Here is a 17,346-nt window from a genome sequence, read left to right as displayed (position 1 = left end):
CAGAGAGCCGTGGCGAGCGGGCCAAGCGTTTGTTCCGTCACTACACCGTGGGGTCCTACGATAGCTTTGACGCTCCCAGGTAAGTGGCAAGTCTTCCTGTAAAGGGCCAAGGAACTGGCACCAGCAGGGTTTGGATTTCTTCCTGGTCCTGGCACAGCGCCACCAACTGTTTTTTTTATGTCACATGTGTCCTTTTGTGAGGTTGCGCTGGAGTGCTACGCTAATCTTGTTTGCACTGACGCTTCCTCCTCCTGGTGGAGTGTTTGGACACGCAGCACATGCTGGGAGTCACTTTGTCACGCCGCCTGTGATTTGATGTGTTGTGACCGTGTGTCGCGGGACTCAATGACGTCCCCCGGAGGGCGGGAAGAAGCTGTCGGAGGCTCACCAGAATTTGCGGGGGCCGACTGGGCCAGCTGCTCACTTGACCTTAAAGGTGCTGTCTGCCTTGGTTAGGTACTGTGTGTCAGGAGGTACGAGCCTCAGAATGTGCCGCTAGCATTATAGCCCGCCTTCTTCCTGCTGTGACGTTGTAAGCCACCAAACACGCACACGCTAGTTATGTCTATGGTGTGTATGTTATGCTGTTTGTTCATATACTCGTCTGGTTGGTGACAGTGACGTCTCCACAAGCCTATGAAGTGCTTGTGGCAATCTAGAGTTACGCTGCCCTCTACTGGACAGAGTTGTTACTACACTACACTTCACTCAGTTGGGACAGATCAGCTTAATGCAGCTTAATGCAGCCCACAGCATATTCGATAAATATAATTCCACATGAAAATCTTTTTAAAAAATGTTTTAATATATGAGAAAGAAACGTATGAAGAAAGTTGAAAATTAGGCTGTGGAATAAGTAATAATGTTTAGTCCTAATATGATGAATGAATAAATTAATTCATCATTAATTATGAGATGCAAATTTACAAGACGAAAGTTGAAATAGTTGGAATAAAAAAAGCCCCAGCAGACACAGGAAAAAGCAGCTGTAATTTCACAAGAATAAAATCGAAATTTTCAGAGGACATTAATGAGAATAAACCTCTATTATGAGGAAAAATGGATAGAGTTGAAATATTAAAGAATTTTTTTATGAGAAAAAAACAAAATAATGTACAGTATTTTTGGTAAAATTAGGTTAGTTCTAATATTATGGGAATACAGTCAAAATATTTTGGCAATAAAATCATAATTGGAAAAAGTTTGGACACCCCTGTCGTAATATGAGTGAGGCTCTGCCTTAAGGCTTTTTTTAAAGAATGGATGAGAGAAACTCCTCATTACCTGCCCCCCCCTTCCCTTCCAGGCCTTGTCCCTGGTATTTCATCCTCCATCTGGTCCCCATGGTTCTTCTTCCCTCTCCCGCTAAGTGTGTTTGTGTCTGGCCGCTGCACACAAGTCATATTTTATTGATTAAAAGCTTCCCATCATCATGGATAATTAAAGATGCAGCTTTTAAATGGTTTTTCTGGCTGCCGTCACACGGGTCAAACACCTCGCCCGTCCCTCCTCCTGCCATCCGTGACCATCTCAGCATCCCCGCATTGTTTTTAATTTATCCAACAACCCCCTAAGTTCTTTTTAATTTTCCCACTGCCACCCACCCTCCCCCCGTGGTGTCTCCATCTGGAGGTCACGACGCGAAGGGCAGGTGAGGGAAAGAAGGTGTTGTGTGTTTGCAGTTGGGCGATAATTCACATGCTCCACACGTGCACACGCTCCATCCTGACTCTGCAGACCAATGCAACAATACTGCTTCTTTTTGAAGGGAGGAATCACAAAAGCCAGCCTGAAGATTCCCGTTTTGCACTTGTTGCCTGGCTTCCCAGCCGTACGTATGTGACGCTTGGAGCCAGGAGAGGGCAGCACAGCACAGCACAGGAAAGCCATGGCGTCCATCCCCACTGTCTGACTTAAGGATGCCAAGGGTGGCTGTCGGCTCCAACGGCAGGAAAACGTCCCTGGTGATGCTCATTTACTCCGCCGTTGTTTACAAAGCGCGCCGTCCACAAAAATACCAGCCCAGGGGTCCGGGTGCCCATTGGCCATGTGCCCGCCGTGCCAGATGGCCGCCCCACCCCTGGCCATCATGCAGCTGTCAGTGCAGATCGGCTTGAACCACCATGAAGTGGAACCGTAATGGCCGCCGGCTGTCGGGTGCGAGGGGCTCGTGCACGTGGCTGCGTTCCGCTGTGAAGAAGCGAGGGGCCGGACGCTGCTGACGGCCATTGAATCACGTGGAAGACGCAAAGAGACAATGAAATTGGGAATATCTTATGAGGGACAGACTCCGAGCATTCCAGTCAATGTAAGCCAAAAAAAACAAAACATGGCGGGGGTGACGGACTCCATGACAAATATTTCAACATCATTTCACTCGCAACAATCCTCGGCAAGAACAACAAAACCTTTTTTGGCATTCAAGTTGATGCTAAATACAAACGGCCATTGTTTCTATCAGGGGTGGCCAAAGTGTGGCTCACGGGCCGTTTTTATTGGCCTGCGGTAAAGTCAAAAATACATTGAACTCATTAAATCCCAGAAATGTTCATAATGATACCTTTTGACCGACCTCGGTTAACCTTAAGGGGGGGGCTCCACCATGCGACTTCTCCTAACCCGGAGCAACATTAAGGTCGTCGTGCATGTGAATCTTCAGATAATCATCGACCGCCACGCACACGCACACACTCATCGCTCGTAGGCAAAGATGCGCGCCTCCAATGATATCTTTGCCAACATTTGTGATGAGGAGTAGCGATTATACGCATGATCTCAGGCGCAGTCTGTTCATCCCCCCAGCGAGCCCGCGTGAGATCATTTTGGGGCCAACAGCAGGTCAGATAAGGACGTTGGAGGACAGATTGATGCTCTGCTGCTTTGACAACTTCACAAAGGTGGCAGTCGCGTACTGACCCCCCCGTCGCAGATGAACTACAGTCGGACTCCATCTGTCCCTCAAGGTACAATCCGCACTTTGGTCCTCCAAAGGGATCGTTATTGGATTCCTGATGAACTACTGGTGCCCTGTCTGATTCCATACACTATACTGTACGGAGAAAAACAAACTAGTGGCCTAGTGGTTGGCTTGTCGGCCACACAGTAAGGAGATGGAGTTCAAATCTCTGTGGAGCTTGCATGTCCAGGTATTCCAAGGGTAATCCGGTTTCCTCCCACATTCCAAAAAAAAAGGTTAAGGGTTAACTGGAACGTAATGGGTCCCTCGGAGTCAGCTGGGATAGGCTCCAGCATACCCGTGCAACCCTAATCAGGATTCGATGGCGGCCATCCAGTCTATCTCAAGTTGTGGGTGTGTACCAGGGTTGGCGGTGATTGGGCTAAACGCCTTAAAGTGGCGGTGCAGCCGTGTGAGGAACTTCCAGTGTTTTCAACTTTTGGTGGTAAATTTTATCGCCATGGCAACACAGATGATTGCCACCCAGCTACAGTGATACACAACATGTGGGCGTTCTCTGTACGGTTGGTCCTGCTGAATATGGTAAATGATAAGTATGAGGAATAACAGGATGGCCTGCACGGCTGCAGACCCGTGACTATGTAGAGCCGCTCTGCCGGGAAGACTTTTGGGAATCTTTGAATTAAGATTCAGGGACAACTAAGGACTGCCGTCCAACCGATTAAGCGCACAAAAGCAACAATGCCTTGAATGCATCACGCCAGTCTCTTGAACCTTGGACGGAAACACAAAGCCCGGCATCGGAGCCCAATTCCACTCCCCGGATCGGTGTCCAAATTAGCTTTGAAAGATCTCCGCCGTGGTGCTCGGGAGAGACAAAGAGACCCCCAGATGGCGGCTTGATATGACTTCATAGTCTGATTGTCATACCGCAGAGTCCTTGACGCTTGGCTGGAAGCCGTCCAAGCGCACGCACACACGGCATACCTGGAGATGAGCAATTATGTTTCACTTCGTCGTCCCCCCCCACCCTCTTCACTCTCTCCTGAAGATAAACAATTGTTTCACTTTGTTGACACACCCCCAAACCCCCCCTCGCCTTCATTCATGCACTCTGTCTCTCCTCACACATGCTACACGCACGCACGCTTGTGCGGCGAGGGAAACGGCGAGGCGGTGATGTGAGAGGAGGAAAGACGAGAGCTGCGATGGTTGGAGAGATGAGGACAACATAGGCGGGGTGGGGGGGTGAAGGAGTAAATGGATGGAGGACAACTTGGACGTTTGTGGTTGGCGGCTCGGACTGAGAGATGATGTGAGTCCCCGTCCCCCCTTCGCCCCCGTCCCCTCGCCCTCTCACTAACGGTTTGTTTATAGCTAATTTGCATGTTGGGGGAAGGAGGACGTCTGGGTCCTTTAAAAGTGCACGTGGGATCACTCCAGCCCGGGTTGGTCGTGTTGCATCACCACGGTCCCTTGATGACTGACGGCTGCCAATCAGGTGGGAGGGGGGGTGGCATCTTCATGATGAATGGGACGCATGGCAGCGACGCGAGCACACGAAGGTGTTGATTGAATACATGCGTATTTGCACGGCGGCCCCGCCCCCTCTTGTTCTCAAACCCAGTTACCTCTCGCCAAATGATCTCCCTCCTTCCTTAAGCCGCCTCCCCTCCCCGTGCTCCTCTCCTCTCCGCTCCTCTCCTCCCGCCCCCTCCCCTCCCTGTCGCAGCCAACGCAGCTTCTCGCTTGCTCGCCTCCCTGTTTTAAGCATGAAGGGGCTGGGGGAGTGCGGCCCTCTCCTCCCGCTCCCTTCCTCCTCTTCTCTCTCCTCTTCCTCTCCTCCTCCTCCTCGCCTCTCGTGGCTCGCGCTCGCTGCCGTCTCGCAGGACGACGAGAAGGAGAGGGAGGGGAGGAAATGGCGATGGGGGCATGCGGCGAGGAGGATCTCTCCCGCTCCCTCTCCCTCTCCTCCTCCTGGCCGATGCTGGGCCCCGTGAATCGGAGCATCTGGTTCATTTACAGGTACCCGCCTGGCTTTTAACCCCCCCCCCCCCCCCACCCCCGAAGCTCCGTAGCCGGAGGGGGGGGGGCCGTCATGCATGCGCGTCGTGGCCGGAATGTGTTTCGGCGGTGTGGGGATGCAGAGGTGGCGTCGCACGTGTGCGCGCGTTTAGCTCAATGAACATGCGTGTCGGCTTTCGGTCGCTCTCGGCACGCGCCCTGCTTTGACGCGGCTCGTGCTCGCCGCTCTCACTGCTCTCTGGATTCATTACATGTGGTGGACACGCGTGTGCACGTGTGTGCACGCGTGGTCATGTTTGTGTCCTCAGTGCACAGATTGTTGACAGTCTGCCTGTGTGTGTGTGTGTGTGTGTGTGTGTGTGTGTGTTGTGGTATGTTTTCATTGCACGTGAGCCTCAAATCTGACCACAGCTTTATGTCAAACCAAGGAAATCACACCTAGTCTATTCCAGGACGTGATTGTTGCAGGAATTTAAATAATCACGTCCCGTGGTAGCATCGATTGGCTTGGAGGTGAAAAAAGAAGTACTACACATAACTACTTTAAACCATAAAAATGTGCTACTTTTTGCTGTGTTTTATTTCCCTTGTATGGTTCATCATCAATGATATGCTTGGGAAAAGTTATACCCACTCGAAAACACACACTTGGCAATCCATGCTAGGTCTTGCTTGACTCCATTCCAGAGTCTCCGAGCGTGAGCACTTTGTCTTACGTCTTATTATGCCGATTATTGTAATAACCCTGCTCAGTAGATATGAGGCTAAATGGAGTAGTGCACCGTATTCATTGACATTTTAGGTTGACTTCAGAGTTTTTGTTTGACGGCTAGATCTTCCCTTCTGTGGGTTGAAGGTTCATTCATACGTTCATTTACACGTACTACACATTATGATGGGTCTGTCTGTGAACGGAAACAGTCGGTGGCGTCGTAGCTCTGCTTCTGAGCACCTGAACCTGGTCTGCCAGAGAATAAGAAGATGTAGCAGGAGGAAGCAGCATTGTCAGCTATGTTTGGGAATGTTCAGACCCTTCTGGAGCAGCCCTTTCTTGTCCTGTTGAACACTTTGGGCTCTTCGAGCTGTGGGTGCTGGTGTGCCCCCCCCCCTTTAAAAGTACTCACTTGCGTCGCCATCTTGCTTGTGACTAAAACAAAACAAAAAAAAAGTGACAGAAGAAAGTTGATTTGTATTACTATTATTTGTATTATTATTATTATTATTATTATTATTAACATATTCGAACTTTTGCACATGCATGGCAGAAAGTGTTGTCATGGTACTATTTTGATCATGACGTTGGACGATACAAACGGTTGTAGTGGTATGTTGTGTAAAACTGCAGTGTTTGATGCAAGCGGCCTTTTCGAGGGCGTCACCCCAACGAGCCATTGGACCCCTCGAGGTGCAACAAGGTACTTTTATTTTGTGAGAGCGAGAGGAGTCGGTCCTGCTTGCTTGTTGTTTGTCTGAGCTGTGCTTGCGGCACTGCAACGCTGCTCTGATTCTAATGCGAGAGCGAGAGAGCGAGAGAGAGGGAACAAGCGTCTGGGTCTGGAAAGCTGAGGGATGCGGAGCATATTGAAGAGCCTGCTACACTAAGTCTCTCTGATCCACACTTGTGTTCAGTGACGACGTGGACTTTGTAGGACCGGCAGTAGGACTTCTGGGAGGTGTTTGTGCTCTTTCTCAAGCACAAAACCCAGGCACCCATGACTAACTCCACTGTGGGCAGGGTTGGACACCTGTTGGTTCTGCCCCCTGCTGGGTGGGAGTTGGTGTCGCGTGCAGAGAATCTGCCAAAGCTGATCAGCAAAATCTTTTCAGTGGACCGATGCTGGGATCCGCTCACATACTTAGCTCCCTTTTGTGTCTGGATGACATAATAAAACATTACTCTTTTACAATAATCTCTGTGTGCTGCTCCTCCAGAGTCCTAATCCCCGCTTTGAGGTGGATCGCAGACAACTGAATTAAAAAACACGAGAGCGGACTTTGTGAAACAGAACTCTGCTGATTTGGCTTCTGTGGAGGAAATAAAAATCCTTCAAAAAGTGTACGACATCAATGCAAACATTTCCTTGCCTAGTAACTGGTGATTTAGTCATTCTGTCTTGTCTTTTCCAGTGACAAAAAAAGATTGTGTGTGTGTGCGTGCGTGTGTGTGTGTTGAAAGATGACAGCACTAACAAAGACTCTTGTCAGATGCTTTCACAGCCTGCAGAGACTGTAACGCTCCCAGATGAGTGCGTGAAAGATCACGGACAGGAAGTGAGATCAGACGGATCTCTGGCACAGGCGGGAAAGTGGGCGGGGCTGTGGAGGCGTGCCAAAGTGTTTGAGAGCGGCTGTGACATCTCTTACACACCATTGGTACCGTTCTGATGCACCGGACTGGGTGGTTGTTGTCATACACCTTAGTAGGGTGCATGTCGTGGTGCATTCAGGTACTTTATACCGCCATGGTTCTTTTGCTACAGCGGAAGCTCTGTGGTCCGTCACAAAAATATTAATAGTCTGTTCCAGGGTGAAAGTGTTACCATCATGAGGTCAGTTTTATCTGCCATCCAAGAAGGCCCCTAAACAGCCCCTCCATTCACTGGGGGGGCACGACCAGCTACAAGCGCACGTTCGCTTTCGCTTAGCGAGCCAGCATCACTCTCGCGCTGTAGTCATCTCACCCTGTTGCATGTTTCGCAAGAGTGCGCACGGGGTGCACGTTGCTGGCTGTCAGTGACTAATGGCCCGCCATTACTTGGCTTGGCTCGGGCGTCAACTTTTCCCTGCTAGCAAGCGGCGGCATTATACGCCAGCATCTGTAGTCTAATCGATAGATTGCAATGGGAAGCGGCTGTGATGTCTGCAGTATGTTGTGATGTCATTTGCAAACCTTCTCCAGCGAGGCCAACATACATCAATGTATGCTAAGGCGGAGATTCCCAACTGCTGGGTCCAGGAAAATATCTTGCATAAAATGTACAAAAATAATCTTGCGCTTTTATTCTGAAGGGGGTTTAGTTGTCTTTAATCTATAGCAATAACGACTGTATGTTAAGAACTGTTTCTTTCAACAGGACCAGAATGTACTGTAACCTTCGCTAGTGATGTCATCATGGAGGAGGGGGCTCTGTCTCCATGTGACCCGTGTCCTCTCTTCCAGTGACTACATAATCAAGGAGAAGACGGTGCTTTTGCAGAAGAAGGACAGCGAGGGTTTTGGCTTTGTGCTGAGGGGGGCCAAAGGTGAGGAAGAACCACTGCAAACAGCAAGAAATGGACCACCCACCCGGCGCCCCACTAACACGCAACACTTGTATGACGTCTCCAGCTCAGACTCCCATTGAGGAGTTCACCCCCACCCCCGCCTTCCCCGCCCTGCAGTACCTGGAGTCGGTGGATGAGGGGGGCGTGGCCTGGCGAGCCGGTCTCAGGATGGGGGACTTCCTCATAGAGGTACCGCCCCACCGCCGCCGCCGCCGCCTCAGAACTCCCCAAACCACCGCTCGGTCATTTGCAGGTCAACGGTCAGAACGTGGTGAAGGTCGGCCACCGGCAGGTCGTCAACATGATCCGGCAGGGCGGCAACAGCCTCATGGTCAAGGTCGTCATGGTGACCCGCAACCCCGACATGGAGGAGGGCGCTCGGAAGAAAAGTAAGCGGATCGGGGGGTCTGCGTTTTCAGTAAGTGACCTCCTGTGACCCTCTCCTGCGTTTGCAGTCCCCCAGCAGAGCAAGAGGCTGAGCACCCCCGCCATCGCCCTGAGATCCAAGTCCATGACCTCGGAGCTGGAGGAGATGGGTGAGAAAAGGCTTAAACGGGGAGCTTTACAACCGACACGGCTGGTGCGAAATGCAGAACGTGTGAAGGAGACTTCTGACAGACGTCTTGCCGTCGTCGATGGAGAACCCGGCTGTCAATCAAAAGGAAGGGGAACACATTTCACTCTCCTCGCCAACATTGATATGTTTGTTTTCACGCCCAGCAGGTATAAAATTATTGGGATAAGTAAAGTTGTTCCACCTCTGTTGCCATGGCAACCACCACATTGATGCTGGTTCTATTTGCGGCAAGAAAGTAGGCGGGGAAGTGTGCGTCCAGGGTCAGCGTCCCCGTTTTGTGTTATTTATGTTCATTTGTTGTTGGGGTTTTATTTCGTATTTTGGTACCGCTCCTTCATCTCACTTTTGAGATGTAATATGCAATGTCGCTCACTTCCACTTACTCGCCATCTTCCCGCGCACGTCAAGGTCGGCGTGCAGCCGTATCGTGCTTATTTAACGCATTAGAATTCATTTAGCTGCGACGCCTATTAAACTCTGTCACCCCCGTGATTGGCGCAGTGTCCCGGTTCACCTCGGAAGACACACGGCGCCTTCATGCAAGGCGCGCATTAGCATGGAAACCACGCCGCCGGGCGCTCGTTACTGTCCTCCTCCTTCTGTGGTTGAGCCGCCGTGTGGGAACGTAGCGATAGACGGAGGTCGAGAATCGCTTTTGAGGTTTTGCCTTAACCGCTGCTGTCTTTTTGTCTTTTCGTGTCCTCGTGGTGGCGTCCTCACATGTCGACAGTGGAAAGAGGTGGGCGTCCTTCCTTTCACCGTGAATAAATGTGTATTAGCAGTGTTGTTGTTCTCTTCAGCTAATTCTGCTCCAGTTTTTTTCACACAGCAAAGTGCATGTCACACTCCAGGGAATGTTATTAGTATTCCCTGTAACAATGCTGTCATGCTCTTGCCGACACAAAGTCTCCTTTTGTCCTCCTCGCAGCTGCTACCCCTTGGAAAAAGAAGTCAGGTAGACTCGTCTCCACTCTGCTTAACTTGTGGGACTTTAACCCGAGTGACTGGACTTTTTATTTCCCCTTCAGAATTTGAGTCCTCCCAGGTCGCAGAGAAGAAGAGAACAGTCTATCAGATGGCTTTAAGTAAGGCCTATCATCTTCATGTGTCCGATTCCTCGTCCCGTCATCCAACTCCATCCACTGTGTCCTTTTCCAAACGTTGTTGCAGCCATTTTTTTGCTGTCCCTTTATCTGTTTCATTGTCCCGTCTTCCTCTTTCTCTCCTTCCTCCCCGTTCGTCTCTCCTTCCTGTTGCTCTCAGATAAATTAGATGAAATTCTTGCAGCAGCTCAGCAGACAATCAGCACCAATGAGGCCCCGGGGATGCGGGCGCAGGGGCCAAAAAGAGACAGGGGGCGAAGTTTCTACAGCAACGAGGTGCGCGATACATCAAATATACCCATGTGTCAGTCATAACTGTCAGTCACTTGTTGCTTTTTACAGCCAAACTTTACAGACCAGACCGGCTTGGGGGTGGCACCATCCAGCCTGGGTCTGGGCTACGATCGTGGCCAGTACGCCTCCGGTCACGGCCCACAGCACGGTATGCTGCGGCAGAAGTCCATCGGTGAGGCCGTCTTTTTTTTTTTTTTTTTGTCTGCCTGTCTGTCTGTCGTTTGGACTTGCTGGAGGTCCACACTGTGCTGGTCTGTGTGTCTGGGGACACCCCCCGTGTTTGTCTCCAGAGTCAAATGTTTTGTCTTGCTGGAGCCACCTGTCTAGAATAATATGAGTCTAATAGCACCCTGTTGGTTTTGGGCTGCATTTTAATGCTATTTCACCACCCGTGCTTATTATTGCATCGTGTACCTCGCCTGAAACGATGGCCTATGCTCTGATCCAAAGCAGAGATTGTGTTGTTTTGTCGGTTATAACAAACGGCATTTGAACACTGACTTGTACAGACAGACCAGGTCAGCAGGTAGATGGACAGGCAGATGAAGACGGACACCCTCACCGATGTGTTTGGCTGACTTTTGTTTTAACTCCAGTCGTCCAACAAAACGTAAACTGATAAATGACACCAACATTTCATGCGATCTGAAACGTCCTCGTCTTTTGTGGCTGCAGGGGTGCCCGAGGAGGAGAGGCAGTTCCTGCATCCTCCAGCCATGAAGTTTGCTCGCAGTCTGTCAGTGCCCGGGCCGGATGACATCCCACCCCCGCCCACCACAGCCCCGCCGGACCCTCCCTTCTCCTCCGCCCCTCCCCTCGGTTGGAGAGCCAAGTCGTCTCAGCAGCCCTCCGTGTCCCAGTCCACAGCCACCTCGTCACACTACCAGCCCTATTCCCAGGCAGTACACTTCACTCATCTGGGCCGGGAGAGGACTGCCGGTCCCAGTGCCGCCCCCGCTGGCGGAACAGCAGCGGACCACTCAACTTTCTATTCCCACGTGGGCGCCCACACTGTCCAAAGCAGGACTGCCACACGCAAGGTTTCATATACCGGGGAGACTGCTGGAGGGGTGAAAGCAGCGGGCCTCAGGAGAGGCTACAGCAGCGCCGTCCCGCCATCCTCCATTGCAACCGTCATGCCACAGCAACAACAGACAGGCCCGAGCCAACCACAGCGAGCAGAGCGCAGTGCAGCAGGGGGTCCTAAAGGGGGCGCCCGGAGAGGCAAGGGTCCCCTGGTGAAACAATCAAAGGTGGAGGACCTGCGCTCGGGTCAGGGCACACTAGGGGGCAAAGTGGAGAAAAGCTCCATCCCAATCCCCACCATCATCGTCAAGGCCCCCTCCACCAGCAGCAGCGGGCGCAGCAGCCAGGGCAGCAGCGTGGAGGCGGATGCGCCCACATCAGGGGAGGTGGACGAAGCCAAATCCCCCCATAATCAAGCTCCACAGCCCCCCGCACCGCCCTCCATCCCCGCACCCCCGCCTCCATCATTGCCGTCCATGAGAGCCCAGGACGGGCTGGACTTCACCAGCCAGTTTGGAGCAGCTGTTGTCGGTGCGGCTCGCAGAGACCGCGAGCGCTTTCACGAAGCCCGAAGAAAGAGCGCCTCCTTGTTCATGTCCGCTGAGGAAGACGTGGGTCTCGGGGGCGAGGGTCTCGGAGGACTAACACGGACTCATGTGTCACAGCAGCAACTTAACACGCAAGAAAGTTCTTCTTCCAAGCTCAGACCATCAAAGTCCATCGATGAGGGCATGTTCTCCGCCGACACCTTCATCCACCACACCCGCAGCATGCCTCCAGCCTTTGGCTTGCCCGAGTACTCCTCATCTGCCCTGGACTATCAGCCCAAGTCTGTGCCTGCTGACCTGTACACCACCGCAGGAAGGCAGCCGCCGTCCTCCTCCACCACGTTCATTCACCCCCTAACAGGAAAGGCTCTCGACCCCACATCGCCGCTAGGCCTTGCCCTGGCGGCCAGAGAGCGCGCTCTGCGGGACGACACCAGGTTAAGAAGGGGGGCGGAACACCCATTCATCCGCCAGATGTCCAATGTGGTCTTCCCTTCGTCTTCTGTCACCTCACAGCCAGTGTCGTCCTCCGCCCAGTCCTCCAGCTCCTACTTGGTCACCTCCTCTTCCCTTGCCGCCACCACTCCTTCTGTCGGACGGCCACCCTCTCCAAGAATCCTCAGAGGAGTTGGGGGCGTGTGGGGTGAGGAGGGCGGAAGCGGAGTGGAAAGAGATCGCGAAGGGGGAGGAGCCCGTGAGGGGCTAAGAGTACGCTTCTCAGAAGACAAAACGGTCCACACGCACCACTACCAGTCTCAGCCATATCAGCCCAGCTACAAGGAGCGGGAGCGGGACAGGTCCAGGGAGCGGGAGGCCTCCAGGGAGCGAGAGCGGGAGAAAGAGAGGGAAGGTTACATGAGGCGAGCGGAGCAGGTCGCTAACGAGCAGGCATCCCAGCATCCTCGGCGACCCCCGTTTATCAGGATGGAAAGTCAAACTGACGCCTACATCTTGTCCCACGCGACTCCCTCTACCGCCAGCACTCAACAGGCGGTGAACACCACTGGGAACACTGGGTCCGGCCTGATGGTTCTTCCTCCACCCGCCCCTTCTGTGGACGCAGACGATGAATTTGTCTATGCTGACCCCCTCCCCCCTCCATTGGAGTTTGCTAACAGCTTTGACAGGGGCGCTCCAGGGTACTCTCAACGTCGGCCTCTCCCCACGGTGAGCTCCGCCCAACAGAGGGCGCCACCTCCTCCGCCTCCCCCGCCACCTCCCCCGCCTCCACCCGCCCAAAAAGAACTGTTTGGAAGTGCGTTTCCCGCTCACACGCCCCTGCCCTCTCCCCAGGCGGGGGACTCCACGGCCTCCAGCCTCACCTCTTACGACAGCGAGGTGGCTAATCTGACTCAGTCCGCTCCTTCTCCCTGCCAGACGTCACCCAACCCGCCTCCTCCCCCCTCACCCTCTACCCTGCACCCCGCATCAACTAGCAGACCCCCGCCACCCCCTTCAGTCTCGCCGCCACCGCCTCCCGGCTCCTATCACAGACCCTTGTCCGTGTCGCATCCCCACCACCTGTACAACAGCACACACGCTCCAGGACGCTCCTCGCCCACTCCTCCCCCGCTCACTGTAACGCCTCCCCCTGCCTATAGGGGGCCCCCAGCACTTTCTTCCACTGCTGCCACCTCCGCCCCTCTGCGGGGCACCGACTCATTTTCCACGACCACAAGCTGTGCCGCTACAACCACCGCTGCTGCCACAACAAGCACCTCCACTCAGCTCTACCATGAGCGAACGCACACCACATACGCCACCCCCTCCCCCTCCACCGCCACGCACAGGGCCGGAGAGCGCCATCGTCCTCCCCCCACTGCCAAGAAGGGAGAATCCCAGGAGACTGTGGTGGACTCTGGCATAGAAGAGCTGGACAGCCGCAGCAGTAGCGACCACCACCTGGACAGCATCTTGGCTAACGTTCGGGGGGACAGGCTAGACCGAGGCGAGAGGGGGGGAGGGCGGCTAGCGGGTGGGACGGTTGAATCGGGGGAACGTGGGGATTTTCTCGAGTCTTACATGAGCTACCTGGACGGTCAAACCTTTGAGATGCAGAATGCCACGGCAGCAGCCTCCACCTACCCAAAAAGCAGCAGGTTCAGGGAGGGGGGTCGCAGCGGTGAGCTTCATAGACAGACCAGCACTGCCCCCGCCTCCTTCCACTCCCACAGGCGAAGAGTTGAACCAGAGGAGGAGGTCGAGGAAGGGGGCGCCACAGAAGATGAAGGCGGGCAGGACGGGTACGGGGTGAGGGACATGCAGAGTTTGGGACGTCCCAGCTCGCCTTATTTTGACCGCCCACGCACACCTGAGATGAAACCTCTCTGGGCTGAGGGCCAGATGGGCGGTGAGGCTGGGGGCCAATTCGGGGCACTTTTAGAGGGGAAGAAGGTGTACCCCCCTGCGACCAGCATGAAGCCAAACATCATCAACGAGCTGAGCAGCAAACTTCAGCATCGGACCAAGGACACCTGGGGCAGCCAGAGACCGCTGAGCAGACACAGGTAGATATGGTCTTTGGTCCAGCATGGAGTTCACATGCCTGGTGGGCATCAGACCTGTAGTCACGTTTTCCAATCTGTTCCTTTTTGTCCCTTCAGATTCTCCGAAGATTCTGCCTCGGCTCTGAGTCCCCCATCGGCTCGCTCCCAGTCGCCTTCTCCGATCTCTCTATCGCAGCCGTCCTTGTGCGCGTCCCCGACCCCCGCCTCCCAGTACCCTAACTGGGGTCGGTCCCCGTCCCCTCAGCCTCAAGCTGCCTCTCAACCACCCCGTTCTCATTCCCCGCTATCCCCCACGTCGTACTCCCCCTATCCCACTTCCCCCAAACACAGACCCGTCTACCGGACCAAAGCGCTGGAATTCCAGTTCATCCCCAGTCGCGAGTCTCGCAAATCAGACTCCCACATGCTCCAGCGCAGGCGGGCACCCAGTCCTCTCATCTCGCCTTCAGAGAGGCCCAAAGTGGGGCCCCCACGTCCGTCTTCACTCCCTCTCCTCCCCACGTCACCCCTGTACAGTGCCATCTATGACCTGCGGGGTTCGATCACCCCTCCCTCACCTGGGAACCCTCTGGGAGATCCCTACTTCTCACCCTCCCCACCCCTCTTTGCCCCCTCTGGGGCCCCGCCTCCTCCAAACTCCACTTTAGTCGTTTCTCGCTCTCTCTCCCCCACTCATTTCCTGTCCGGCACTTCCTCTCCGCCCCTGCACCCGCTTCCTCCTCCCACCTGTCTGAGTTACCCCCATCTGCCCCCGCCTTCCCCGACCAAGCCATTCGCCTCCAAACCGCTGCCCTACTGGACCAAGTACGACGTGGCGGACTGGCTGGGGTACCTCAATTTGGGGGAGCACCGCGAACGCTTCCTGGACAACGAGATTGACGGCACCCACCTGCCCTCCCTCACCAAGGACGACTATCTGGATTTGGGCGTGACTCGCGTTGGCCACCGCATGAACATCGAACGGGCCCTGAGATCTGTGATTGACAGGTACGGCTACAGCTTGACTGACAGTTGGCATGGATTTTAACTTTCTTTGATGACACAAAACGTGAATTGGTGTACAATTCCAGAAAGAGCTGAATCCCAATTCCCTTTTGTAGCCCCTCCCCTTCCACCTTCAAAACCCCCCAGGCCCACTTTAAGCTAAATTTAAGCAAAGCTCCTAAAGCTCCATTTTTTGTTTTTGGTGTCCTCAGGCTCTCCAGCAGCCCCTTTCCCATTTCTGTCCTGTCGCCTCGGGACGGACAGTCGGAGGGGAGGATGGACGATGGCAGTCGGAGCTGAGGTGGCGAGGGAGGGAGGGAGGGAGGGAGGGAAGGAGGAAGGAAGACCTTGGATTTAGTGAAGGGAGAAGGTTGAAGCTGCTCCTGCTGCCGCCTGAAGATTCAACCAGTCAAAAAGGATACGTCAAAAGGGTGGGGAGAAAGGGGACACCCGCCCTCGTCCTAAACGCACAAAAAGTTGACACCACGACACCACCATTCGATGACAAAACAAATCCCCCAAAAAACCACTAAAAATTCCAACAGGAGCTGGAGAAGGTGGCTCCATGCTGCGGCCATCTGAGGCTTTGTGCACATCACTGCAGCTTCCAGTCTTCATGTCCTTACCTCACCGCCGACGGGGCTTTGCCGCCCAGTTGTAGGCCCCGTGGTTCCCCAAACCACCCCCCACCCCTGACCTTCGACCCAAACTTTTAATGACAAAAATGCAGACTGGTCACTGTATCACATTGTAGCAAAAATAAGTGCCCAGACCGACAACATAAAAATGGTACACGCCTGCATGCACACACACACACACACACACACACACGTTTATGGGACACATACAGGTATATACAGAATATATATATATATATATATATATAAACATAAATATTTGGGACACACATGAAAGACTTCCGGGATAGCGAAACCCGTTCAAGACTTCCTAGGAGAGGGAGGGGCCAGAGGCGGAATAAAAAACTGCCATTTCCTGCAATCTGACCACCGCGCCCCCCCTCCCCTCCTAGCCCCTCCCACGAGGTCCAGACGAATCCTGGAGGAAAGCAAAGCATTTTACTACTTGGATTGTTCTTACACTTTTTATCTGAAGCGCTGACGTTGTCGGCAAAGACATTTTCTTTATTTGACATTACCGTCATCGTCCTTACTGTTATTCCCACATCGGAGCGTCAAGATAATGCTGACCTTCTAGAGAATTCCATAGAAGTATTTTTGCATTGATTTATCTACTGAGCTGTTGCTTCCAGGTGAGGACAGAAGGCCTCGCAAGCACATTTTGGTGATTTTTTTTTTTCCCTCCACGCTTCAGTCTAATTTGGACAGGTAATGAAGTGAGACAATGCTTTAAAGTCGTCTCATCTGCTGGCTTACGTTCGGCTGAAATGGAGTAAAGGGCTCTCTCATGACCTCACGGCCACATTCCGCCCGTCATACCGCTTCAGGATCAACCCTCAGTTTGGTGTTCGATGTGTGGGAGCTGCTTAAAGGAAGGCTGGACTTCAGAATAACAATAAGGACAATGAAGCTAATGCTCAGCCTACAGGAAACGCCGTTTGATAGGAAAGCTCTGAAGAATCTCTTGTCTTCCAAAAGAAAGAAAGAAAAGGTGTATTATGTCTTTGTTAACTCCTTTGCTTTCTATACAGTTTGAGCCTTCCTCCCCGACAGCCGCTTGCCGTTTCCATCCTTTGCATCCCATATTTTGACCAGCATGTTTATGCAAAACCGTCCTGCTTCCATCCGCAGCTGCACACCAGGGGGGGCGTCCGTCCATCCTTACAAAAAGGCCCAGGAGAAACAGGTACACAACTCACTCCTGGACCGACTCATGACTTTCTTCCTGCAACTTCTTTAACACTTTGAGGCTCGATTGCGTAGAAAGCAATTGTTTTTGTTAAGAGATCTTTAAAGAAAAAAAACGAATATGAAGTGTGGAAAGATAAGTTACTATATATAGATATATATATATATACAGTATGTATATGTGATATACATATATACATTCCTATAAATATATGAATTTAAAAGTGTTTTAAGACATGAATTTAGAATTATAATAAAGACACTCAGTATTGCTG

At 52.9% G+C, this 17,346-nt stretch overlaps 1 protein-coding gene across 1 annotated transcript in view; it reads left to right on the top strand.

Moving 5' to 3' along the window:
* shank1 (SH3 and multiple ankyrin repeat domains 1) overlaps window positions 1–17,342 on the top strand; it is a 40,465-nt gene extending 23,123 nt beyond the window's left edge. Inside the window, exons 15-27 of the mRNA XM_078797429.1 lie at window positions 4–79; window positions 8,103–8,185; window positions 8,271–8,395; window positions 8,460–8,595; window positions 8,662–8,742; window positions 9,514–9,522; window positions 9,712–9,738; window positions 9,812–9,868; window positions 10,047–10,162; window positions 10,229–10,352; window positions 10,856–14,261; window positions 14,358–15,248; window positions 15,458–17,342. Of these exons, the coding sequence (XP_078653555.1) occupies window positions 4–79; window positions 8,103–8,185; window positions 8,271–8,395; window positions 8,460–8,595; window positions 8,662–8,742; window positions 9,514–9,522; window positions 9,712–9,738; window positions 9,812–9,868; window positions 10,047–10,162; window positions 10,229–10,352; window positions 10,856–14,261; window positions 14,358–15,248; window positions 15,458–15,545 (5,219 nt within the window). The 3' untranslated portion in view covers window positions 15,546–17,342. The remainder of the gene's footprint in view (window positions 1–3; window positions 80–8,102; window positions 8,186–8,270; window positions 8,396–8,459; window positions 8,596–8,661; window positions 8,743–9,513; window positions 9,523–9,711; window positions 9,739–9,811; window positions 9,869–10,046; window positions 10,163–10,228; window positions 10,353–10,855; window positions 14,262–14,357; window positions 15,249–15,457) is intronic.
* The last annotated feature ends 4 nt before the right edge of the window (window positions 17,343–17,346 follow it).

The sequence above is a fragment of the Doryrhamphus excisus genome, linkage group LG16 (assembly GCF_037039965.1).
Source record: "Doryrhamphus excisus strain RoL-2023G ecotype Guam linkage group LG16, RoL_Dexc_Guam_v1.1, whole genome shotgun sequence".
In the NCBI taxonomy this organism is placed as follows: domain Eukaryota; kingdom Metazoa; phylum Chordata; class Actinopteri; order Syngnathiformes; family Syngnathidae; genus Doryrhamphus; species Doryrhamphus excisus.
Note: the sequence above shows the minus strand (reverse complement) of the source record. Positions and strands in the feature narration are given on the sequence as shown.